This window comes from Nannospalax galili, unplaced genomic scaffold (genome assembly GCF_000622305.1).
Source record: "Nannospalax galili isolate Female #2095 unplaced genomic scaffold, S.galili_v1.0 scaffold1609, whole genome shotgun sequence".
Classification (NCBI taxonomy): Eukaryota; Metazoa; Chordata; class Mammalia; order Rodentia; family Spalacidae; genus Nannospalax; species Nannospalax galili.
In genome coordinates, this window is record NW_008359102.1 from 703,006 (window position 1) to 730,790 (window position 27,785).

The 27,785-nt window shown below is 35.5% G+C and overlaps 1 protein-coding gene across 3 annotated transcripts in view; it reads right to left on the reverse strand.

The window, feature by feature from the left end:
- Dcc (DCC netrin 1 receptor) overlaps positions 1–27,785 on the reverse strand; it is a 791,710-nt gene that overhangs the window by 286,456 nt on the left and 477,469 nt on the right. For all 3 annotated transcript variants that reach the window (XM_029558504.1, XM_029558503.1, XM_008822828.3), the window contains exons 9-11: positions 16,799–16,947; positions 15,091–15,229; positions 8,873–8,922 (exon numbers count right to left, since the gene is read on the reverse strand). In XM_029558504.1, coding sequence (XP_029414364.1) covers positions 8,873–8,922; positions 15,091–15,229; positions 16,799–16,947 — 338 coding nt within the window. The remainder of the gene's footprint in view (positions 1–8,872; positions 8,923–15,090; positions 15,230–16,798; positions 16,948–27,785) is intronic.

The following is a 27,785-nucleotide window of genomic DNA, read 5'->3' on the forward strand; positions in this document are numbered from 1 at the left end:
ATCTTTAGGATATCATCCTGAGACAAGTATTCTTAGGAAGATATTTTAGGAACACTGCTTTGAAAAATCAAGTAACAATGTGTGGTGGGTTGAATAAGTGTCCCATACAGGCTTCAACTATTTGAACACTTATTCACTTTATTTTCCTATTTGGGAAAGGTCATGAAACAGGGAGTGGGGCTTGGTGGAAGAAGGATTCCACTGGGGGCAGGCTCTGAGAGTTCATAACCTCATCCCATTTGGAGTTTGTCTCTCTCTGCTTCTCCTGAGTGCTTGAAAATGTGAGTGCTCAGCTTTCTGCTCTGACTGCCTCCTCACCATGACATACTCTTATTCCTTTGGACCTATAAATCAAATATCTGGAACTATAAATCAAATATCCTCTTTCTTCTATAAGTCTCCTTGTCACGGTGTTTTATCACAGCAAGAGAAAATTAACTAAGGCACATGTGATGCAAAATTGTGATAAGATTTTCAGAGGATGCTCTCATTTGCCTTATATACAAATTCATGTAAATTCACAGGATGAATGTACAGTAATTAAATATTGTTTATCCTTTACAAATTTATCTTATCCTTCCAATTCATGGTTTATCTTTATTCAATGTCTACATTTTCACTGAAAAAATAAAAACATAGCTGTTTTACTTTTAGGAACTTGAAAAAATTCCAAAGAATGAGCAGCTGTAGATTAGGATTGGTGGTGTAAATTGTGACTCGGTATATAAAACTGATGCTTACAACTAAAATCTGGAATTATCCCACAGGTACAATTCTAGTTTCTTCTTGTTAAATATGACAGTTAAGTATGGAGTATTCAGCAGTTTTTCTTAAAACAACTCATGAGTGTGGGATTTGGAACAGACATTCTGATAGAACTATCAATACTGGGAAGTAATTGTTTCAAGTGAATTAAAGCATTTGCCTCTATTTTTGACCATCACGACTCATGAAATTCATTTCCCAATAAAAATAATAATCTAAACTTTTAAAGTGCCTTATTTCTCAATAAATAAAGTGGTATGTAAAAGTACCACACCATGAACTAGCTTCCTCATTTTTTAATAAAGTCAGGAGGGAGGAATGGTAGTTGCTAGAGACTAGGGAGATGAGAGAAAGGGAGAGTCTTTAATAGGTGGCGAGCTTCAGCTCAGCAAGCTGAGAAGCATTCTACCGGTAGAAGTGGTAATAGTTGTCTGACCATGGGAAGTATATTCATGTCACTACTACCCATTTAAAAATGATTAAAAAGATTTGAGGCTGGGCTTGGTGGCTCATGAGTTTAATCTCAGCACCCAGGAGGCAGAGGAAGGCAGATCTCTGAGATACAGGCTAGCCTGGATTACATAGTCAGTTCTACATGAGCTGGGGCTAGGGAGACCCTGCCAACAAAAACAAAACATCAAACAAACAACAACAACAACAAAAAACAAAAACAGAAACTGTTTGGAAAAATAGCTCAGTGGTGGAGCCTATGCTTAAAATGTGTAAGCTCCTAGGCTGTATCCCCAGAATGAGCAAACCAGAAACAAATAAAAATAAATGGATAAAATTATTAAAATGATGATTTTATATTAAAACATAACAAAAACAAGTTTTAAAGTAGCAGACTTTTGTGGACAGATTCTGCCCAAATTACAGACCAGAGCTTATTCTAAGGAAATTATTACACACTGCATGTGCTGGATAGCTTTACTGTCAACTTGACACACCTGGGTTGAGGGAGCCTCAATCGGTAAATTGCCTCTATTGGATTGGCCTGTGGCCATGTCTGAAGGGCATCCTCTTGATGAGTGATGTGGGAGGGCCCAGCCCACTGTGGGTGGTACCACCCCTGGGCAGGTGGGCCTGTGTTGCATAAGAAAGCAGGCTGAGCAGGGGCCAAAGGAGCAAGCCAGTAAGCAGTGTTCCTCCATGGCCTGTGCTCCAGCTCCTGCTTCCAGGTTCCTGCCCTGAGTTCCTACCTTGGGCTCCCTGATGAACTGCGACCTGGGAGATGTAAGCTGAATAAACCTTTTCCTCCCCAAATTGGTATTGGTCAGAGTGTTTTGTTACAGCAGTGGAGAAACAAACCAGGACACTGCATGATTTGAATGTAGTATAAAGTTTTAATTTTCCCTGTTCTATAAACACTTAAAATTCTAAGATTTCACTGTATGAACTCTCAGGTAAAATTGCCTCCTTTACGAATGTGCTCTACTCTCCCACATTCTTTTTAATAGTTCCCATCATTATCTATGCTCAAATGTTAGTCATATATGTAGTGAACTAAAGGATTAATAATTAAAATAAATCATGATATCAGTGTCTACTTGAATGAAGTGGATGGCTGACTAGGCAAGTTCCTGTGTCGCAGCAGAGAAGCACTGTGTATTATGGGTATAAATAAGAATGATGCATTTTGAGCATAATCATTACATGTAAATAAGTGCTGTATTCAATTTTTTTTAAATCTCTTGGAAACAGAGTTTCCCTGTAGCCGGAACTGGCCCGGAACTCACTATTTAGATCAGGTTTACCTCGAACTCACAGAGCTCTACCTGCCTCTGCCACGCAAGTGCTGGGATTAAAGGTATGTGCCACCATGCCCAGGCTTTTAATTTATTTTTAAATGACATTAATTATCTGAGAACTCCTATGTGTCCTCTGTACTACATGAAATCTATTTTAGAAGCTTATTGCATTGATGTGGGGAAGATTGTGAGATTTAGGCCGAGGAACTCAGTGACAAAAATATATTCTGTGAAAGATTTTTTTAGAAAGTAATTTATTGAGAATTTCATACATGTATATAAGGTATTTTGATCAAATCCATGCCCACTCCCTTCCCTCCAACTCTTCCCATATGTCCCCATTATTTTTTTTCTGATAACTTCAGGTGCTCTTTCTTCTTCTTTTATATTTTTATGGTGCCTTTGGCAACTCAAACAGTCCCCTCTCTGAAGAGGTAACCCTAAAGTCTTCTAAGGATTAGAAAAGAGCTCCCAAATACTTTTCACATTTTTGGCCTTTGGAATGGAGTATGTTGCTAAGAGGCCCAAAGACATTGTGAGTTTCAGCCAAGAAACTGGCTATTTTTCTTTGGGGTCTTTTTACCCCAACTGTCTAGCCAATTCCTACTTCCTATTCTTATCACATCATCCTCTGAAGGTTACCCAACTTACAGATAGGGAATCTGGACACAGACCGCTATGGTGTCTTCCATGCTGTGATGGCTAATCCTGGGTATCAACTTGATTGGATCTGGGGTTAACTGAAATGAAAGAGATCTTCTTGATTGGATCATCTAAAGCCGGAATGTGGGCGTCACCACCCTAAATGTGGGTGTTACCTTCTGATGGCAGCGGGTATAAAAGACCAGGGCAGAGGAGAATGCCAGGCTTCTTGCTTCTTGCCTTCTCTCTTGCTGGTGAGTTTGTCTGGGAACTGCTGTAGACTGAAGACTAGCTGGTCTTTTGGAATTTGTCAGACCTTCAGGGCCAGATTGAGACTACTGAGACATCCAGCCTCGTGGACTAAGCGACTATGGATTCTCAGCCTCTCCAATGTGGTGCAGCCATTGTTGGACTACTCGGACTCTATCCTGTGAGCTAAACTGATAAATCTCTATACATATATATTCATTCTACTGGTTCTGCTTCTTTGGAGAACCCTGACTAATACACATGCTGAACAGAGTTGCAGGGTGAGGCAATTGGAGTACCCCTTCAGTGGATCTATCTAAAAGACTCCCAAATAGCATAACTCTTACCTGTAGGGGGAAAGAAAGTCCCTGACTGGTGACTAGGAGAAGTGAAGGAAAAGTAAAGGCAAGAATAATTAGCATTACAAGTTCCAGACAGGGAACTAGAAAAAAGTCAGGGCAAATTTCAAATGTTCATATGAGAGTCCATTGGAGTTTCATGACAAGGGCTTCCAAAAGCATCCCGCTATTGTGTTCCTCCTCATTTTTCTTTTGTCTTCCAAGCCTGGACTCTCAAGCGAATGATTCAGGATTTTCTTTCAGGTATTTTAATAGCTGTTGGAGTAGTTAGAATCAGTGTCGTGTAGGTTTGTTATGATATTCTGTGAAAGAGTTAGAGTTATTTTAGAAGAAATAGAGCAAGAAGTTTTTTCTTCGTTACCAGATACCTGAAGACTCTGCACAACACACCAAAGCATGGTTAGCAGACACAGGAAGTATGTTCAGATGCCAAAGTAGGCCTAGAACACCTACTTTGAGGGTATGCCTCCAGGTATCCTTGATATAGCAGGGGAGAAGAATTCAGTTTTCCTCTGTGCAGCCAAGGAAAGTCCACACCAGTGTGAGAAAAAAAAAGTGAAAAGCAAAAACAGAGACCCCCACAAAACATTCAACTTATTCTGACGATTTTACTTTTCATCAGTCCTCTTTCTCCCCATCTCCTCAAACCCAACTGGCAGAATCCACGGAAATTACTTGCTGAATACCCACTTGGTTAAGGATGCTTGTTGATAGGAGAATTAGTACTGGCCTATGTCACAACACATCTTCAATGCATGGCTCTCTGTAGTTATCAAATGATATAGCACAGATTTGTGGGTTCTGTGTATTTTTTTAGGAAGTAGTGGTTATTATTTTATTTCTTTAAATCATCCTTCTGTACCCAGTTAATAAATATCTGGACTTGTGATTTAAGGCTAATAAACTCCAATTAACCCACTTGTGCAGTTTTATATAATTCTATAGTGATAAAAATGATTGAGAAAAGATATGTATAAATGCAACCATGGGTGCTTGGAACAGTAAGAAATTTTAGAGATTGTCTATCCCTGCCAATCTCCCATTTTATCAATGAGAAGTTGGTGTCAAATTCTAATTGTTAAAATAGATTTAATGTGGTTAGATGAAAAGTGTCTTTTCAGGCCTGGAGAAATGGCTCAGCGGTTAAGAGCACTGACTGCTCTTGCAGAGGACCTGGGTTCGAGTCCCACTACCCACATGGTGGCTATGAACCATCCCTAACTCCAGTTCCAGGGGAATCTGAAGCCCTCTTCTGACCTCCCTGGCATTGCATGACATGGGTGCATTCACATACATGCAGGTAATACACTCATACACATAAAATAAAAATAATAAATAAAATATACATAAAAAAGTGTCTTTTCCCTTATATGTTTTCCTACTGAACTGTGAACTCTACAAAGAAAATGTCTGGATCACATTCCTAGTATCAAATGTAGTATATCATGTTTACAAAGTAAATTGTGATAGAATAAATGAAAATGAATTAGAATAACTTTCCAAAGTCTGAAAGAACTGGAAAAAGAAGCCAGGTTTCCTGACTATTAGCATATACTCTTAATGTTCTTTTATTTAAAACTGAATTTGTGGAAATTTCATACAATAGGTTTTGACTGTATTTGGTCTCCATTCCCAATCTGTCTTTAAAAAAATTTAATTGAATTTTTGTGTATTTCATACAGAATATCTCAATCAATCTTAATTATCTTTATACCCCCTTCCCCACTGGCAGCCTCCTATGCCCCCCCCCACTTAACACAATGACAGACTGTATGAACTCTTAAGGAAGAATTCCGGTGCCCCATAAACTCTGTGATTCTACAATTTGAGGCAACTAAGTCACAATATTTTTGCTTAAATAATTGAATTCCATAAATCCAAAGAGATTGACCTTGAAATTTATTTTCCTAGTAAAACAGTCAAAATTTTAAAGTACAGAATGTTTGTTGTTTTTCCTTATAAAGACATTATTTCATGTAACTAAATTTGAGCATGAGCAACCATCTCATTACATGTTTTTATGATCTGAAATCTAGTACATGTAAGTCAAGCCATTATGTCTGAACAAAATGTTTGGTCACAGTGAGTTTCCATAGAGAATTCTAGTATATTCTGTGATTTTAGTTTTCTTCAGGCAAAGACACTGAATTGTTTTTTAAAAAGATGATGCAGTGTGGGAATAACTTTTTTTCCAAATAAATTCCAAATATTTATTCTTAAGAGTGAATTCCCTTAGATTCTTTTGTTGAAGATCTCTGTTTGAATATTGCAGAACAGAATATTTCTCAGTCCAATACCTTTTACATGACCATAGCATATGTATCATTAAATTGTCACTTTAACTTCAAAACAACCTCTCCCTCAGTGCTGGTAGAAATCCTAATTATCTTTATGTAAAAATGTTAGCAATAGCAAGTTTCTTCAGTGACTGTCGATAAAAAAATAGTTTCTATAGTTGCATATATGATAGAGAATAAACGTTCAAAATGTGACTCTTTTCCAGCACCAGAATCCCATCCACTCCAGTCTATCTTGAGAAAAATCCAAAGTTAAACAAAAAGAATAGAATATCAAACCCTATTTGTCTAAAATATACAATATTAATGCAGTTCTAGTATTTCTTTTTAAATATGGACTGTTCTTTGACATAGTAATATTTGAAGATAAATATGAAAGTATTTGAGATTTTTCAAACAAAAAGTCATCAAAGTTGTTATTTTTAGCTTTATGTAAACCAACTTATAGCGAATGTGAAAAAAATGGTTTTGGTCATGCAGTTTTTGTGAACAAAATTATACTTCATAATTTCTTGAAGGGTAGGAAGTAATAGAATGAGAGAATCAGGAAGAGAAAAATAAGAGACTTTCCATGTCTGTTACATTAATTCTGAAAGGTGAATGAACTAGTTAAATTTTCTAACATTTAGCTTTCCAGAGAGCAGCTGCCACAGGATCAAAGCAGGAGTGGCTACATGTGCTTATTGCAGACATTGTACATTATAGGAGAGTAAGAACTGTGATATAAGTACATACATATAAATCAGTTGAAAAAGCCAATTTTGCAATCCAGAGATAGTCTCTCCAAGAGAATAGTAAATCCATATTCAAGTATAGTAAGCACTCAGGGTCATTCAATAATGCCTTATTCACGTTTCAGAAGAAAGCATTCATCCTTTGCTCAACTACACTTTTAGAGAACAGGAGCACAGAAACAAAGTAGTTTATGGATCAATTTCTACATTTTCCCCCAAGGAAAAAACATGGGGTGAGGTTCTCACAATGAAACAAAAGCAGCTACGGTATGTTATCAGATCTCCAGCATTCACCACATGTATGCCATAATTATCCAATCTGATTGATTTTACCTTGCTGAGCTCTTAATTTGAAGACTTAATGCTCTTGAAAAATGAGTGTCTGTCTTAAAGTTATGCTAATTTCTGGTGTTGTTCTCTTATCTCACATTGTTTCCTAAACTCAGTTACTTTCATGACAGTAAATACATATCTGTATCACCAGCTTTTATCTCAGCATAACAATTTTAGAGACATTTCATTAGCTCCAGAGATAATAACCTCATTTAACATAAGGAAATATGATCAAAGTCACAAAATAATTCTTCATTATAGATTTTTAAGAAGGTGCCATGGAATGATGTATGAAACGAAGGGGTCACTACTACTAAATTATGTCCTGTCCACATGTTACTACTTCCTCAGAATTGGCTAATGACAAAGGCATTGACACTCATATTCTGAACATAGACACATGTTTAATTATGGTCTATTTTTTTTACTAAGACTACATGCAATTATTTTAAAAGGAAATTAGGTTTAAATCTCAGATCTTGACTAAGATTCATATAATTTTCCTGTTACTGCATGAGACCAGGGGCTAGCAAAATTTTTTTCCAGAAGAAATCAGGTGATCACAGCATCGACCTAGATCAAGCTGTATTTGTTCTTTTCTTCTAGGTAGCTGTGATGGTTAATCCTGGTTGTCAGCTTGACTTGATTTTGGACTCAACTAAGAGGCATGCTTCTTGGCTGCTCTGTGTGGACATTTTCTGTCACCCATCTACAGAGTGGACAGTGCATACCAGCAGCACCTCAGATATACAATGGTCTGAGGGGTAAGCAGGGTTACCTTTATCTGCCTACATTTGCTTCCTGCTGGTGAATGCCTCTGCTTTGCCTCACCACTGTTGCTACCCTTTGCTGACATTGGAACCCAGGTCCTGTGGCCTTCAAAGGCATACTGAACATCAGCAGCTTTCCAAAATTCCTCCAGGCCTTACATGCCAGATTTGGACTGCTGAGACATCCCGTCCCATGGACTACATGGCTATTGAGTTCTCAGCATCTCTAGCGTGGAGCCAGCCATTTTTGGACTACCTTATCTGTTTTATTTAATCCAGTCTAATAATTTTTCTTTGTAATATGTTTATTCTCCTGGATCTGTTCCTCTAGAAAATCCTGACAAATGCAGTAGCTTTGGTTTATTTTCAACTCTGAGTCACCCTTGAAATAGTGACTGAGTTCAGCTATTAGCCTACCTATCCTTGTAATGCTGAGCTTTAATTAAGCTGTTTTGAAAGTCAGAAACTTTGTGAGTCAGGAAAACATTAATGGGTGGAATATATATTAACGTCATAATATAGCTTAATACCGTTAAGGATTGTCCCTGATATCTATATCTAAATGAGAGACGAGAGATACTGATGAAATATCAATTCAAACTAATCACTTAAACTCATTCTTTGTCAAACTCTTTCAATGTTCTGACACCACAGTTTACTAAATTTGTGTGTGTACACAGATAAAAGCATAGGTATAGGTAAGTCAGATAAGTAGAGGTAAAAGAGGCACCTTGCTTTCAAATTGGAATAGCCCTAAGCCCTCTATGTATACAGTCAAATGTACCTGCAGAAACAAGGTCCTCACTTAGATATTTAAGTTTTGTCAAAGAGAATGGAAGACCATGTGCCACTCATTGTGTTCTTCCAGAACATTCCTTCACGTAGAGGTCCACGTCCTATATACACTTGGTAGTGTGGTGAGCAGACTAACACACATGCACAATAAGTAATGTGTTGCCCATCTGGTTGACTTACCCTTGAATTAACCACTTCCAGTGAGACATTCTGAGGTGGAGCGCTTGGCACTACAAGAAATCAAACAAGGTGTGATAGTTACTGCCAAAGACTTGAGAGAGAAACCCCAGCCTTTGATGAAGAGAAAAAGTGTGACTTTTTCAAATCCTATAATGATAACTGGGTAGATAATGTGAGCAGGTGGTCCTTCCTGATTTTTCCCATAGAGATGAGAATTAACTACTTTTATTTGTTTTCCCTCATTGGGTGGACCAGTTAGTTATCCATTTTTGGAGTCTGCAAAACTGTTTGGCAAGAGCGCACCAGCTGTGATACCAAATACTGTGGTCTAATTACAGCTTTATGACAACCTTCCTGAAGGAACCTGTGAAAACGCAACGGGAGATTTTCCACAGTGGTTTTAAAGGCTTAAGATATTGTGTATTTCAGGATCTACACGGTTTTTAAGGAAATATATAATTCTAATGGGCACTCAATTTGCTTAATCCCTTTAATGCAATCTTTGTTATGTCAAAGAGAGAGACAGAGACAGAGACAGAGAGAGACATAGAGAGACAGACTAAAGAAACATTTCCTCATTTAGCTGTTTGCAATTAAATTTGTGTGACACAAAGGCAAACAGGTGCAATAGCATTCAGTACATTAATTCTGTTAACAAAAATCTCGTTTATTTTAATTTGTACGTTTTCTAGATTTCATTATTTTTGCCTACATTTAATTTTGCAAACATTTAATGAAAATAGAATGCACACAGCTATCTTTTTCATAGTTGCAATGAATATTTTCTGTATCCAAAATATAAATTTTCTCTCATTTGTATAATTCAAAGGTGAGCATTGGTTGAATGACTGCTACATAGGAGGAAGTGTTCTAGCTGTGTGGAAAGAATCATAGTAAAATGAAACTTCGTGCTCCACCTAAGGAACTGATACAATATTCAACTAATTATTGGCATGTGGTAATCTATAAAATGAGTCCCTATTTTCACATGTGACCAAATGGTAAATTGTCTAGAAGTGAACCTCTCTAGGGCATTTACTTGATCTTCAGGGTTAATTTTTGGTACTGTTGCCTCTTCTTTTTATTTTACTTAGATGGTTTCTATAATTTTCTACTGGGTACTAATGTTTTATTCTGAATTAGTTATGGCCTCTTCTGATTTTACTGTCTGAAAATCATTCACCCTCAGGACATGCTATATGCTGGAATAATCTCTATATCCTTCAAACTGACATCCAATCAATATGACTGATCAATGACTGAATGAGAAAAAGGTCCATTTAAGTACTGATACCAGAACCTTTTAGCACATAATGGGAACTGCAATAATATACATTGCTTTAACCTGAAGTTCTTATCTTGGTACTTAATAAGTACTATAGACAGGACAGTGCAGCCTGTGATAAAATAGCAGAGACGTGTTTTACGAACTCAATCAACAAATATTATCTTACAATATTCCACAATTTAGGAAGCATCTCAGCACTTTTGTTAGGTTTACAACATTTTGTATTTTTTTTGACTGGGTCTCCCTAGTCCCAGCCTACCTGGAAGTCATAATGTTGACCAGGGTGGCCTCAATCTCACAGAGATCCACCTACCTCTGCCTCCTGATAGCTGGGATTAAAGCACCATCACACCCAGCATAAAGTTACAACATTTAACTAGGTATACAATTAACTAGCACAGGGACAAGAGTGCTCACATTTTGATGTTGTATCCTCAGTAATGAAAAACCTGTAAGGTCCATGTATATTCAGCAAATATACATTGAATTACTCAAGCAATTAGTATCAATGTTATAAAGTAATAATAAAAGCTTTTAAACTTATAGGTTTAAATACTAGTTTTGTTTTTCATTTTTTAAATTGAGGTATTGGCTGACATTTAGAATGCATTAATTTTTAAAGTTTGAGTATAAACAATAAGTAGCAACTGAAATTTTAACTCTAGAGTTTGGTGAGAAATAGCGTACCATTTCATATATTTTCATATAATCTTATATACATCTGCAAAATATTATTTTCTAAAACAAAACTTTGGTTTTGAAAATAATTTCAGTAGTTGTTTAAATCTGAAACAGTTGATGATTGGTGATAGAGTTTTAGAGGAAGGAGAAGGTAACACATTTTCTGTTTATTTTGTCAGTTTGGTGGTTTGAATGGCATCTGTCCCCCAAAGGCTCAGATATTGTGACACTTTGTCCTCAGTTGTTAGCATTGTTTTGTAGGTCATGCAATCTTTAGGCATAGACTTGTTGGAGGAAGTGGGTATTGGGGGCAAGCTTTGAAAGTTAGTAGTCTGCCTTTTCTTCCAGTTTGCTCTCTTTGCTTAGTGTTTGTGTTGAAGATGTGAGATGTTTAAGCTTTAAGCTTCTGCTCCCACACTACCACTTGCTACCATGCATCTCTCACTGTTATGGACTCTGCCAATGAAAACCTAAGGCAAAAGAAACTCTTTCGTCTATAAATTCCCTTGATCAGCCCAGATTCTGTGCATTTATGTAATATTATACCCACAAAACTCATTTTACATTTGTAAATGGTATTTGATATCCTATTTCTGTTAGGCCAAATTATACTAAAAAGACCAATAGGTGTTCTTCCTGTAACTATTACAACCTTCAGAACATCCAGATTATTTTCTATATTAAACATTGAAAACTGATGCAATGAATTTCCAAATGTATTTACACAATGGTGTTAATGCATTTTGTCTCCTTTCCAGCAATATAAAACTCTCTTATTTTCCACTGACAGCATACTGGCAATTCTTGCTGTCCCCCTTGGAAAATTCAGGACTTTCAGGTTATCACTTAACAATTGATAGGATTCTTCATCTTTCCAACATGTCTCACGGTTTCATAGAGCAGAGGGAGAAAGACATGTTTTTCTTCAAAGTATGAAAGTATTGCTATTCACAGTAAAACATTAAATCCAATCAGAGGTAGTCAGAGATTCCTTCCAATATGAGAGAGCCTTCCTGGCTTATATATTTGATGGTTAGTACAGATAAAATCCCCACATTTCTTAAGGGACTTCCATAATTTCAGGTTTTTGAATTTCGCCCCTTAGAACCAAGTGCTATCATGTATGTGGAGCTCATGATTAAAAATAACATATTTGATTGTAAGCCTTTTAAAAATATATTGAGATGAGATATTATCACAAAATAAAAAATGCATAAACATTGAATTTTATTCTGCTGCTTATTAGCTTTTATGAATTTTGTTTGTTTTGGCTTTCTGAGATAGAGGTTTCCCTATGGGGTCCAGACTGGCCAAAAACTTTCTGTCTTCCTGCCCCCACCTCAAGTCTTGTGACATATCCAGATTTATAATTCTGTGCATATTAGTTTTGTCATTTATAAAGAAGAAAGCATTATAGAAATGATAGCAAAGTGGTTGATGACTTAGTTATTATTCAATAAATACCAGTGACAGCAGCAATAAGCATATACTTAGGTAGTTTGTCTATGAAATTATAGCTTTCTGATCTTGGATATGGATAAGTTGGCATGAGCTTTTAATTCCTAATTCTTCTTCTTTTTTTTTTCTTTTTTTTTTTCGGTCTTTTGAGACAGGGTCTCCCTGTAGTCCAAGCTGGCCTGGAACTCACTATGTAGATCAGGCTGGCCTTGAACTCACAGAGATCTGAATTCATTCTTTTAAATAAATATTTTATTATTTTTATTTATGTGCATCAGTTTATTGACTGCATGGACATAAATGCATCTGCATCTTGAAATGCTGGTGGAGGTCAGAAGTTGGTACTGGATTCCTGGGGAACGGGAGTAACAGATTATTGTTAGCCACCATGTGGCTCCTGCAAAGCAAACCCATGTCCTCTGTAAGAGCAGTCAGTGCTCTTAAACACTGAGCCATCTCTCCAAACCACTAATTTATTCTTAACAGGTCTTAGTGACCAATTAATGTCAAGTAGTTTTGGAAAAAGTATTTTGGGAAAAATTTGGAAACTAGATATTATCTAAGATGAATAGTTTGAAGATACAGGTAATTGTAAGCTCATGGTATACTAGGTAGAGGAGTTTGAATGGGAAATTATGCTTCTATACAAAAAAATAAAGTAGAGCTAAATTAGAAATGATGTCTCATCTAGATAAAAATATTTACAAATAACTTAGAAGACCTGATAAATCAAAACAAATTTCTTTCATTTAATTTTGTTTTTACATTTTTCTCTGTCCCAATATAAATTTTTATATGAAGTATTCTTGTAACACAATGAAAATTGCAATCCTCTTTAAAAAGGAGTTGAATAATAAGTTGCTTCAATGCATGGGAAGTTCTAATGATACTTTTTTACATAAAATGTGTAGTTTTGGGTGAAATTAATGCAATAAACACAGAGTTGGAAGGAATACAAAGTTGGATATAAGATTATCCTTCATATTTAAAACATTTAATGAAATAAGAAAAGCAAATATAGATAGACACAGTCAAGAAATATTAAATGCTAATGTGTATATCATTCATTGTTTTAGGTGTGTACCTAGATTAGCCTATCTAATTGTTACTTATAATAAATAATACAAAGTGTCAAGGGAAACCAGTGCCTATAACTGAGGACACAGAAGAAGGAGAGCACTGGACATTACTAATACATCTAAATGTGTTGCATGACCTCAGTATGAAGAGTCTCAGTAGAGAGAACATTAGATGAAGGGGGCCGGGTGATAAGAGGAAGCCAACAGCACAGATTTTATTGGAAATTACAGGAGATGAGTTGATTATAAAGATGATTAGAGATGAGGTCATAGTACACATAGAAAGGGATCTCAGCACCCCTGGTTTCTCCTATCAAATTTGTCTAATAAAGGGAACTTAGTGCTTTTCCAACAATGATATTTATTGGGGTTAGGGATACATGGATGCCTCTGTGTTTTAAATGACAAAAATGGTAGAAGTCCTAAGCACTACAGCGGTTCTAGAATATAATTCTTAGTCTTGTGAGTAATAATCTACCTTTCTCACTTAGGACATTTAAAACCAAGGTGGAGAACAAGGCCACAGTATTACAGTTCATATTGTGAATGAAATCTACATAAATTATGTAAAATATTCATTTTCATTTGTTTTCTTTTATTTTTATAATTATATGCCATGAAGTAATTTATTCAGTCAATACATATTCTGTTCTGTCATGAATAACAAAATCAGATGGTTGGGTCGAAGAATTACATTAAAATTGATACTGAAGTGGCCTTACATGGAAAATACACTTTTAATTTGAAATTGCAAATGAGCATCAGTCCTGTGTTCTTTTTGCAATGTCCTTTAAAAAGTGCGTGTACTTCTTAATTTCATTGATATTCAGTGAGCACCTGCCTCTACGCTTTCCCAGATTAAAGAATGTGAGATAGGTCAAGGAGTCACAAGTTGAAGACATTTTCAATTCAAAATATCAATAATTTGTAGAATTAAACACACTTAACAATGAAGCTATTGCTGACAAGAGCCAGCTCTTGGCCTCTTTAGTGTTCACAGGCGCCGTCTTTGCGAGTCCATACCTGCCTGCATCTCCACTGGTTCCCAACTCAAGCCATCAACTCTGTATTCTTTATTAAATTTCCCAAGCTTTCATTATATCATTCGAGTTATTCTTGGCACTACACAGTTAAATCCACAGTCTTCATTAAGATTTCTTCCTACGTTTATGGCATTTAAAAATATGCCTAATCTTCATTTAGTAGGCAAGAGGAAATGAAGGTACACATATCCATGCTCAACTTTAATACTTTCAATACAGGTTTATTCCGCATAAATCCTCAGGATATATTTTCAAATTAAGTGATCTACAAGGGATTTCCTATCATTTATACTTTTAATCATCTGTGCCCTTTAAGAATGATAAATGAAAGAAACACACCAATCTGAACCTGTACACATACTTAACAAATGTGTTTGTATTAGAGCATTTATAAAAATAAACAAATACAAGCACAGGAATAATATGAGCTCTAGGCAGTAGCCACATCTTGGTGATTATTCATTAATCCATCTTGATTCAGTGCATGTACCCCAATCACTAATTTAAATTTGGTGACAATAGTGTGAATATGTTGTCTAAATGTCTTATTTATGCTAAACATTACAAATTATATTAGTCAAAAACAATGAAATGGAGTTAATAACATATATGCAATCATTTTTCATTTTAAAACAAATACGGAATGAAATTTCACTCTTTATAACTTACCATCTGAAAGGGTAACCACTGTTATATCCTCAGTAGATACTCCCGGCCCATAGCGATTATAAGCTAGGAATCGAAGAGTATATTCCGTGAATTTTTTCAGGCCTTCCAGTTTATACGATAGTCCATCAACCTCTATATTCTGGAGACATAAAATGCCAAAACCTTTATTAAGAAAGAACATTAAACTTGAAATGGCAGTCATTCTGTGCAATCAAGGAATTGAATGTTAACACACTTGCTGATAGAAGTACACTCTATCCTTTTAATGAATTGCTGTAAAACCACACCTCTGAAGATCCCTGTCAAAACATCTCTGTTCTACTTTTTATAGTCATTAAGTTTCAATTTGTTTAACACCACCCAGAGCAATGAATAGAATGGGTTATTCTACCCACATCAAAACCCTAACAAGCAGAAAGGAAAGAGATTCATTTCTGTATCCCAAATTAAGTACTACACTCCAAAACCACAAACTTGGTCCTTTGATGGATGAAATACACCTATAGTTACTGAAGCAGCCAGATAGGTTGCCACAAATTTTATGTCCCAAAATGCCATGATGTAGGCTGAAGCTGTGCTCAGTACTTCACAGCTGCAGCAGGGAGGTAATGAAGGTGAAGGTCATTGAGGAAATCAGAGCCAGCGCTTGCGGGAGGGGCCCTTGTTTAGTTCATGATGGTTTCCCATACCACTTCTATCAATCTTGGGCAATACAGCTTTTGAATTTCTAAAATAAGCTTATGAATGCATACATTTTAAGATGTGGGTAGAATACATAGCTGAAAATTAAGAGTAAAAAGTGGCATGGGAACAGTCATAGTAGAAACAAACAGTCATAGTAGAAACAAAGTAGAAATAAGAGCAGCTCGTGCAATACTGACTTATAATACAACTTGTCTGATTAAGGTTCTAGCAAGACTTTGTAAATACCAAATTCTTATCATACAGCATATATAGGAGTCTGACAATCACACTATGCTTGGCACCCTTCACAAACGGTATCTTAGAGCCACTTTGCTATTTAATTAACCTTAATTTAATACATCTTTTCCACATGAGTGACAGAATTTGGAAATAAACATCTCAGTCATGTATGACTAAATATGTACATATCTGTATTTGCACATCTCACCGAAGATTATCGTGAAGTTTTGCTTGTCTCTCCACGTACTTACTCTACTGCTACTCTACGTGAAGACCTCATTTGTCTCTTTTCAGACACTGATTCTAGTCACTAATTCAGAGAAACATGGAAATAAGGAAGAGGGTTGGCTTCCCAGAGCAAGTTCTAAAGATAGGGAAAGGGTTCATCATCACCTGAATGTGAAGAGAAAACAGAAAAAGTGTAGAATACGAACGTGAAAACACAGCTTGAATAAGGCCGATAGCGATAAAGGAATCGCTGCTTAGGTTGACTAGTGAGTATACAGTGTCTCTGGACCCAGGATATGGTTACCAACGTTGACCAATCTTAGTCAAACCCCAAACTGGTATCCTCCCTATAAACTTCACCCCATTACCCTTTGCCACTTTTACCTGCAGAATGTGATGAAATTACTTGGGTTCCAGTAACAAGTGTTTTCTAACTATCCAGATGTTCAATGAATGTGATAAACCCTGAACTGTAAAAGAGTTTGCAGACACCCTGTGTCTCCAGCTCTAGAGACATCTAGGAGATGGAAGTCATGTGACCCATTCCTTTGCCTACCTGTTCTTTTCCTGTGGATACCTCAGTGCAGAACAATCTGTAACCTTGGACTGGACCATTTGCATAGGCAGGGGGTTCCCAAGTAATAAGAATTGAGGTAGGTGAGGTAGATACAGCTTTCAGGTTTTCTACTGGCCCTGGAACTTGCACTGTATACAAAAGAAATTGATAGGATAAGACAGTCTGTTTACTCAAAGCAAATAAAAATATACTCTTTGCAGTTCAAAAAATAATGGGAATTTGCAATATTTCTAGAATCATATTAAATACGATATTAATGTATAATATAAAAATAAAATAAGGAAACATTAACAGTCATTTAATTTAAAATATAAAGAGAAAGAGTAAGTAAATTAAATCACTTATTTCATTTTACAGTTAAAAGAGACTGGTCACTAGTGAAAATAACTAGGATAATTGCAGAATAATGGGTTCAATTTTAAACTTCTAATCTGGAAATGTTTCCACTCTGCTAGTTGGTTTCTGGTTGCATATTACTAATAAGTTCAGAAAGAGAAAAAAATCAATTAGCATCTTTGAATATTATGATTCTGCTTATTCAAATTAGCACACCTACGAATAATTTATAACATGGTCTTTAGGTCATCAATTTACCATGTTGTCTGATTTTGGGTCCTTCAAGAAGGATTTCATTTTCATTTGACTTTCTAGTGTTCCATTATCACTTCTAGTTGTTAAATTACTTAATCAAGGGTAAGTAGTTTGTTTATTAATGAAATTAATAGCACACGACCATAATCCTTTAATCAAAACACTGCTGTTCAGGTATGTTTCAAGTGTCACAAATTTTCAGATTTCTCTTTAAGAGCCAGTATCTCCCTCTGATTGTGCATCTATTATCTCTTTCAACAAGCAGATTTCTAAATTTTGTGGCCTATGATTAACTATTGTCTTCAATTATTTTGGTGTTCAAATTATCCCAGTTTTGACTAGTGCGATTTTCTTTTTTTTTCTTTTCTTTTTTAAAATCTGTCCTTATAATGCATCCTTTCATTTATTGCAATATTTCCTTTCTTTGTGGGGTAATATATTCCAGGCTTTTATTCTTTTGCTCTAAGTCTAGTATCACACATTTTTCTAAGTTTTCTGTTTCTTTAGTGGCTAATGGTATTGAGAACAAGGATTTGAATCCTAGGTATTGTCATTACTTAGCATCAGCACCTCACTGTTCTTCTGGTGAACATTGCTAGGAAACATACCTATTAGCATACACATATATGCTTACATGCACATGCACATATTTATATACAATAACATATGCTTTCACATGTGTGTATATTTTCACATACATTCATTTATACACATACATATTTACAAACATACTTGAATGTACAGGCACATATTTCCTAGATTATTTTTCGAAGCCATTTTAATTTACTTCTCTTGGGCTTAGTCTTGCCTTCCCCAGTATGTTTTGGTGTGTCCTTTCTTTAGATACTTGCTCCCAAAGAATTGTATAAGACAGACACTTCATAAGAGTGCCCCTCTTCTGGTACCCTTCCAGGAAGGGATCATCTTTCTAGAACTTAAGGAAACAGTGTTGTACAACAGGGAATTTCTCTTTGTGTCATAGTTTATAGTAATATAAATAGAATTTTATTACACAAAATCAGACATTTTGCTTTATGGAAAAACAAAATGAAAACATGTCCATCTAGGTAAAACTGCTTTGTCAAAGTTCAACATTTTAAAGAACAGCAATTGGAAAAGAAGTGTGTGCTTTTATGACTCCTTAAAAAGTCACACCAACACTGCAAGCATTTAAAGGGGAAACCTTTCTATGTTAAATACGTTATTCTTCAAAGGAAAAAAAAAACCCCAAGACCTAATGACTCAGTTAAAATATATGCTGAATGTGTGGTGTCTAGAAATTTGAGACAGAGTTTAAGGAACTTAGTTCTGGTTTTCCAGGGCAAAACAAATCTAGAGAAAGCAGGAGACTGACAGGTGTGTAGCAGGCTAGAAGAGGGAGCACTTTTACGGTGCTTCTGCTCAGCTGTCTGATAATGGAATGATAAGAAATGATCCAAGACTCTGTGTTTCAAGGAGCAGCGTTTTCGTGTGATCCACTGGATAGAAGGGACAACTTGGCAGAGAAACAAAGAATGTGAAGGGCAGGTACTATCATGCATTTCCTGGGATTACAAGTGTGGCATGAAAGAGAGGTCATGAATGGTGCATCTCCTCAGAGTGAAGCACAGAGGAATCTGGAAGAACATGTGGAGAAATCTTGCAAAAGGACTGTGCATAAATAAGGGATGGAAAGTGCATATCCATATATGACTCATTGAAAGAAATCAATTCGTAGGGGGCAAAAAAAAGGGTGTGGGGTCTTGGATGAATCAGATATGCTGAATTCACAGACTCTGCCAGGTATTGGAGGAAAAATAGCCACAGGGAAATATGCTGGTCAACGTGGTGCTCCCATAAGTGTGAAATGAGGTCATATTTACCCTCTTCAGAGCCAAGCAAAAACTGCTTAATAACCTAAAGTTCCCAGGGCAAATATTCAAATATGCTCCATTTAGAACCCCTAATAATGGGAGCAACTATTTTCTCAACAAGATTATGAACAAAACTTGCTACACAGGAAATGTTTTGTAAATGAACAATCTCATGTAAAATGACCACTCTTACCTTATAAATGAAACCCAAAGCATACCATGTCCTATAACCATTTGATACTATTGATTGGGCATTGTTAGTAATACAAGAGATAAGTGGTTTGTTTTTGTTTTTATTTTTTTAAGAGATGGTCTCAGTATGTAGCCATGGCTGGCCTGGAACTTGTTATATAGACCATGCTGGTTTTAAACTCAGAGATTCACTTGCCTCTGCCTCTAGTTCTGGAATTAAAGACTTGAGCTACCACTCCTGGCTCAATAAATGGTCTATTAAAACACAGGGGATGGAGAGATGGCTCAGTGGATAAGAGCACTGATTGCTCTTGTAGAGAAGCAGGATAGATTCCCAGCACTCATACGGCAGTAAATAACTGTCTGTAACACAAACTCCAGGGTTTTTGTTGTCCTCTTCTGACCTCTGTGGGCATTGTATGACAGGGGTGCAGTTACATGCATACAGCGATACAGTCATAGACATAAATAACAATAATAAAAAATAAATTATTAAAACATAAGGGGAGTGAAGGTTAGGATATACAGCTATGCATGCATGTGAGCCTGTATGCTTTGCAACTGATGAAGTATCTTAAACATGATTGATTATAGAACATCAAGCCTAAGGACACTAATTTGGACCCATATGACGGGGCAGTGCCAGCCATCATTATTTGTTCATCAATCTTATTTGTCTATTTTGCTACTGGCCATTGGACACTAGTCAAGAAAAGCATGGACATGGGTTTTCACAAGGCTTTCAAATAAATATAATAGAGAGGATATCTGTGAAGGACTGTTTATGTGTATATGTGTCACCCATCTCCAGCCAGTGGAGAACATTTTCTTTGTTAAGGTAAAGTCTCTAATACTAAGTTGTTTCATACTTTAAACCTTTTGCCATAAAATGTAATCTATCTTATAATCTGATCATATTCATAGATTTCATTTAATATCTTCACATATTACACTAGAAACATTTAAACCCCATGTTGATTTTACTGTATTTATATATCAAAGATCACCATCAATTAAACATAGGTTTCACTAAAAATTCCAAAACTCTAATTTAGATTAAAACACTGTGTTATTCTAAATAACTTTCCTCCCTTGTGTCAAGACTTCGGGTTGCACTTAAGTTATTAAATGCTTCTTCTTCTTCACGAAAGTCCAATAAATTCAGATTCATGAATTTTTTACCCTTTCCTTCTTGAATTCTAACCCCATAATATATATGTGGATAAACACTTAAGCATTTATTTAGATGTTTATCTACAAAGTATGTTGAACTAAAATTTATACATTATTGAATATGTGATATGTGCCAAAGACGTGCAAACGAAAGAAAACCTAAAAGGTACTCTCAAATGTTCAAAAATGATGGGTATCACATGTGAAATCAACTGTTAACAGTTTTAGCCTTCCCTTTCATTTCATTTAGTATGTCAGTCAAGAAAATTAACGGGCTTAACTGCTCATCACCTTCAAGATGTGTTTAATAGTCTCTACTGATCCCCTTGGACAATAGTTTTGTGGAAAACTGCATCTAATTTCTCTAGATTTCCAATCAGGTTACCTAGTTTTTAAAATAATGGAATGATTTCATGATTGAAGCACAATCATGCAAGTAACCCATCAATCAATGTCAGTCTAACCAACTGTCTCTTTAAAATTTCAAAATTGCATTACAGTAGAAAGTCATTGTAACACCTGTATCTACGAACATGTTAAATATCTTGTAGTAAATGAGCTATATTAGATGTTACTGTCTGCATTCAGAACATCAATTTGTGACCATAGTGTTATATACATTACTGGAGAAGAGAGCAGTTTATAATGAGAAACTGTCCCATATTAATCTCCAAATGTCATATTAGCCAAATCTTTTGAAAAACATGATTAAACACACATATTATAATCATATTGAAGACATGATGGGAGCAAGCAGGAAACAGGAAAAAGAGAGAGGGGGGAGTGGGAAAGGGAAGAGAGAGGAAAGATAGAGAATCATGGTTTAATGGTTTAATAGGTTGATTATAGACAGCAATATTACATGAAGTATGGTTTTCATTGTCACTAACCTACCTGTGATATATACCTGATATTGATATTAAAGAATTTGTGAGACATCCCTGAGACTGTATACAAGGTATCAAAACGGTAATGTGTATATCTTAAGGTGTACGCCCATAGTTTTGCTCATCTGGGTTTATGATTCTCCATATGGTAATGACTAATTGGTTGAAAATATCTCAGGTTGCTTTTCATTCTGAAAAATAAGTGGGTCTGTATCATCAAGTCATATGTACTAATTGTTAATTATGTGAGGGTGTGAAAATAGTAATAATTTCACTTTAGAGACATTTCAACTTCAAATCAGAGGCTAGTTTCCAAATTTTATGTTTGTATAGTATGTCCTATATGAATATTGTAAAATGTTGTTTAATCCAAAAATAATTAAGTTTTTATAATAGTTTCTAGTTATCAAGAAGTCACGTAAGTACATCTATCTTCAATTCCCTTTACTTTCTCTTGATGTTTCTATTCAGTATCTGCCTATAATGTGCTTAAATTATCAAGCATATATTTCTCTCAAACCTTTGGAATTTAAGTAATCTATTTCAAACCATAGGGGTTTCAGAGGCAACAGTTTAAAAGGATCAAGGCATGCTACCTTCTCAAGAATACTGAATGAGCTAATGTCCCTTAGGCTTTACACTGATGGTGCTCGGCTGGAAATCTGAAAGTGAATATGTAGTTGAATGTTTGAATATTTAAAATTCTTTTTTTTCCAAAATGACTGTGTAGTACAAGTTTTAATGTTCCTAAATCATCAGTTTAACAGCCATCACTTTTGAATAACCAAGGAAATGCTGGATTTGAAAAAAGGGCAAGTCTTTATTTGTGTTGTCATTCCAATAATGACCTATAATTCACATGTCCTCGACTTAAGACAGAATTTTGAGGATGTTTATATTTCTTTCCTCTCCTTAGTAATTTAAAAATGGTTCTTGAGATGATGTTTCAAAGACGATAACAAAGAATCTAAGCAATCATCTGTAGTGATCCAAATGGATTTTGACCCGAGCGCTCTCATCCTTTCAGGAGTAATTTCTACTGCTGAAGATTTCCTCAAGGAATGTGTTTCAAATGCAAGCCATTGTTGAAAACACTTGCAGTTATTGATAATAACCTGCATGCTTTGATTGCTTCCTTGATTTTTTTAATCCTGTAGTTAACAACTTTATTGATATTTCTGTGAAACCTGTTTCTATTCTGTTTGGGGAATGCAACATCAAAAGGCCTACAGGCAATGTAATTATCGACATAATAAAATGCCTTCTTGACGGAACTATACGTATTTAAAAGATAACACCATAATTTGGCAAGGAGGAAGCAAAAACTATGGGACAAGTTTCTATTAAACCACAGGAGTGTTACAAAATTCGGATGAAGAAAGCAATTGTTTCCCATTCATTTTGATTTTGCTTTAATCAGCACTATTTGCTAATGCATGTTATGTTCAACTGTGTCATATAGATTATAAACACAGATAAAAAGACAAATAATGTGTGTTATGTCTGACATATAATTTATATTACTTATGGCTACAGATATATGATATTAAATTATGTTTCTTTTTAGTGTAACATAAACAGCCCTAATGAATCAAATTAGAAGTTGAAGTTGTTTGATAATATTAAGATGATTAAAAGAAATAACTTCAAGGTAAGGTACTGTTAGGAAGATATCTTAGATTTCTCACTAAGACAACCAACTTAACATATCTTGGAATATATATATATGTAAAGTATGATGAATTGCACAATGTAAACAATATCTAGAAATACATAATATATGATTAAGATTTCGTACCATTTAAACTGAGGATTTATAAGTGATTATCAAGGCAACTGTTTTTCCGGAGCTAGTAAAAGTAACTATAATACCAAAATTTGAGAAATAAATTTAGGTTTCAAAAGATGTGCTTAATTTTACAAATCACAGATGACATGTATCAATGGTCTTTTGATTTCATATAAACCTGTTTGTACTGATCTTAAAGATTTTCCTGTAAATAATGTGGTTCTAGTTATAACCCATTGTAATTTAAAAGTTTAGACAAAAGAATCAGCTTTATGTGATCAGCCTTCAGTACTTTCTCCAGAACTGTGCAATACTTTATTATCATAAAAGATTTCAAGGAAGATATTTAAACAGAGTAAACAAGTACAACATGCTTAGAAATTAATAGTAGATGTTTATAATCAAGCCAGGGCAGATGGATAATCATATAGAAATCCCAGAAATCAAGCCAGCAATGAGCATCTAATTATGACAAGAATGGAGAGTTTTTGTGAAAAACAATCATTGTAGACCATTTAAGATTTTCATTAACAGAAAAAGGCACAAAGTTGTTTAAGGATGAAGGAAGAATATTTGATGGCTCAGGAAACATTACTTGAATGAGTTTGATGGCTAATACATGACCTTGGCCTTTCCAGAAATGAATTTACAATCTGGTAAGGAATAAAACTATCATATAATTTGAGACAGGCTTGAGAATAGGAGGACTTCAAGTAAAAGTAATGAGAATAATTCCAATATGAGTTAAATGAATTCTGACACAGCCCATCTCATGCTGAGGAAGCAAGCTATTTTTTCACAAAGTGTGGAATTATCATTAAATTGCTTTTCCATTCTGTTGAGTGCTATTATCAAACTTAAAAAATGTTCTACTAATTCTTACAAAAATGTGGTATAACTCATGCTACTTAAGGAAAGCCTAAAATTTCACCCACTTTTTTTTCTTAAACAGCATGTCTAAAAATTCAATTTGACTTAGGTGTGGTAGTGCTTAGGAGCCTGAGGCAGGAGGACCATGAGTTCAAGCTTAGGCTAGAGACCCCATCTAGAAAAAAAAACACAAAAATAAAACCTGATTTGAAATAACATCTCACTGAATTTAAATTTTCAGCTGAATTTTCTAAGAAATTTTCAGTAACTTTTAAGACATTTCAAATAAAATGAGTAAAAAAGTAGAAGCTGACCAAGAGGAAAAAAACCCCAAGTAGGAATTGCAAACATGAAATTTGAATCTTTCTGCTATTTAGTAATAGTGTATCATTGGGCCCAGTTATATGTGAGCAAGAGACCATGAGCATGATTTGTCTCAGGGTTTCATATTTTCTGTATCACAGAGCTAATATAAGGATTATAGATTATAAAGGAAACATTAAAAATCTCTGGTAGCTAATAATGCAGCTACTCAAAATCTGGATCCTTAATCATCTCCGGATTTCTGTCACCCCCACCCAATTATAGGAAACAGTATTTTCCTGATTCTACGGACTGTTAGAAGAATGGGAGGCAATGCAATGTATGAGGAGATACAGGAAATATCATAATGCACAGATGTCTACTAGGATATAGCATGAATCCTTATCAGGATTATGTTTGTAAACCAAACCTGACCAAGAGAGAACTTCCTAAAGAGCAGAAATCTGTCTAAATATTTGTCACAGGCAAAAACTGGGACTTTCAACACCCTCACAAATATTCACAAAGTAATTAGTTTTTGTTTTGTTTTGTTTTCATAATAGGCAGAACGTAAGTTGATGTTCAACTCCTATGGAGTATCAAAGACAGAAACTTCCAGGAAGGATATTTCCTGACCTTTGCTTGCTTCACTGACTCGAGACTCATATATATTTCAAGATTGTATTTCTGTGCACAAAATTCTCAGTTCTCTATAAATAGACATGCATCAGAGAAGCAGGTGTCTTCAGCTTATGCACATCCCAGAGTGCTTCCCATGGTGATAATATAACAAAATCCCAGCAGCCTTTTTCAAAGTCAGCTTGTACTGCGGTCAGTAGGAGAAGAATCAATATCTGATGTTTGTAGTTTTAATAGAGCAATAAAAGACATGTATAGATTGAATTTATAAAAGAGTTCAGCTGTCACTTATTAGAAAAGAAGGAAGCAGCGATCTTTTTCAGGCAGTCACAAGAGCCTTATGTAGAAAAATCGTTTTCTATATAAGGACACAAAGATCCTTCCTTAAAAGATACCATCTATATGAAGAGGAAATTTATTGTTTATTTATTTCTCACCTTTAAAAGATAAGCAACTGCCCTTGGGTAAACTGGTTCCTTAGCAAGGACTATAAATTAAGGATGAAATTTAGAACTCTATTCTTTCCGCATATGTTTCCCAAAAGTCAGAGTTCCAGGCTACTCTGATGCAGGAAATGCCTGCTTTCCTTTAATCAATACTTGATAACCAAGGCCAGTAGAATGTGTATAATCTCCAGAGTCAGGAAGTCTGAGTTCAGATCCAGAGCCTTCACCAAGACTGTGATGGCGGTCAAGTTTCATAAAGCCTTTTCTTGAATTATTCTGTCTTTGAAAGATGGGGTTCAAGTTTGTCCTACCTTATATAAATAAATAATTTATGAATAGTGCATGACACAAATGAAATGCTCAATAAGTATTAACAAACTTTATAGTGTCATGCACTGTGATAATTTATGGAATACAAAAATGTCCACAGAACTCACAGCCAATGATGGAGGAAGAAACACAAAGTGCCAGATGAAGAGGAGTTCAGATGAGGTGGGGGGGATTGTCAGAGGCAGAACCTACCAGGCCTTGATGATTTTGCAAGAGGCTCATCTTTTATTTTAAGAATCATAAAGGAATAATGGTGCAATCATTTTGAATGCTACAAGTCATATAAGGTAAATTTAAAGGGGCAAGTGTGTTGATTTTTTGTAATTAAAAAATAGGTTAAAAGTCTGCATAGGATGATCTTTGTGGAGATAAAGAGACAGAGATACATTTGAGAGTTGTATGCAGGACTTGGGTGAAAAGGAGAAGAGGGAAAACTATGGAAACATCAGGATGACACCTGGTGGGACTGACCACATAGCACAGTGATGATGACTTTTTTCTCTGAGGTGAGAGGCATGACAGTGCACCAAACTAGATAAGTGTGAGGGTGTAGCCATGTGGGGTGGCAAGTGAGTAACACAGTAAACTCCATTTGATACTGGGTTCCTGTTCTCACTTATAGTGAACTGCTTCAACCAATCTTCATTTCTCTTCACTTTTCTTCTCCCTTTTATTTCCTTGGGTTCTCAGTTAATTTCAAACTTTATTTCTGTGAATGGAGTAATCACAGATGGTTTTGCTCCTTTATTATTTCTTCCTCAATTGTCTTTTTCTTCATGTATTGTCAGCTGCTTTTCAGGAACATCACACTGACCAGATCTTTTGATTATCTCCTTTTTGTGTGTTTGTTTGTTTCTTAGATACTGTAAATCTACACCTTTATCAGTTTTAAGGCCTTCAAAATAACTGCCTTATCTGGTAGATCAGACCATTCTAAGGTAATTTTTCTTTCTGAGCCATATATATACGTATTTATATATACATATATATGTATATGTGACTATTTTTGTTCACTTTCTCAATACTTTGAAAATAGATGGAAGATTAAAAATTATTCTTAGCGGCAACAACAATCATTCAATAACAATGAATCATGGCAGACATCTGACCTTGACAATCCTGAAATTAATATTCACTCTTTGATTCTGCTGGCATTTATCACTGAGAAGCACCTTTACCACTCTTACACATACATGTATGCAAGGGAAAGACTGATAATCAGTCAGGGCAGAAAACCTAGTTGTCCTGTATCTCCAGGAAGCATCTAAAAGGCTCTTGTTCTGTTGACTGAACCACACTGAGGATTAAGTTTATTTTATTTTCAGTATTCAAAAGATAAGAAGTTTATTAACCACTTGGAAGATTCAGTTTGTTCAAAGACAGCAGCAGCAAGACAGACATAGAGATTGGAGAGGAGCTTTAAGTAAAGCCAAACACAGTGACGGTGGCCTACAGTTACACATTCATCAAGCTTTCACCTTCCTCAATCCCATCTCCTTTGCTTATGTTTTATAGATGCCACAAAGGGTGAGATTGGTTAGAAAGATGTGACCTTAAATTGTGTTAAAAGGCTAAAGGTAGGCCAAAATAAGAAAAATATGGTGATATACAAATATCAGATAACTTTCAGAAATAGTTTTGTGAGAAGGGTTGATTTCAATCATATAATTTCAACAAATTGAAACTCAATTTATTATAAGACAAGCAACCTTCCACAATTCTTATACTGAATCAGTCACAAAATATATACATAGGCCGGGCATGGTGGCACACGCCTTTAATCCAACACTTGGGAGGCAGAGGCAGGTGGATCTTTGTGAGCTCGAGGCCAGCCTGGTCTACATATTGAGTTCCAGGATAGCTGGGGCTACAAAGTGATCCTGTCTCAAAAAG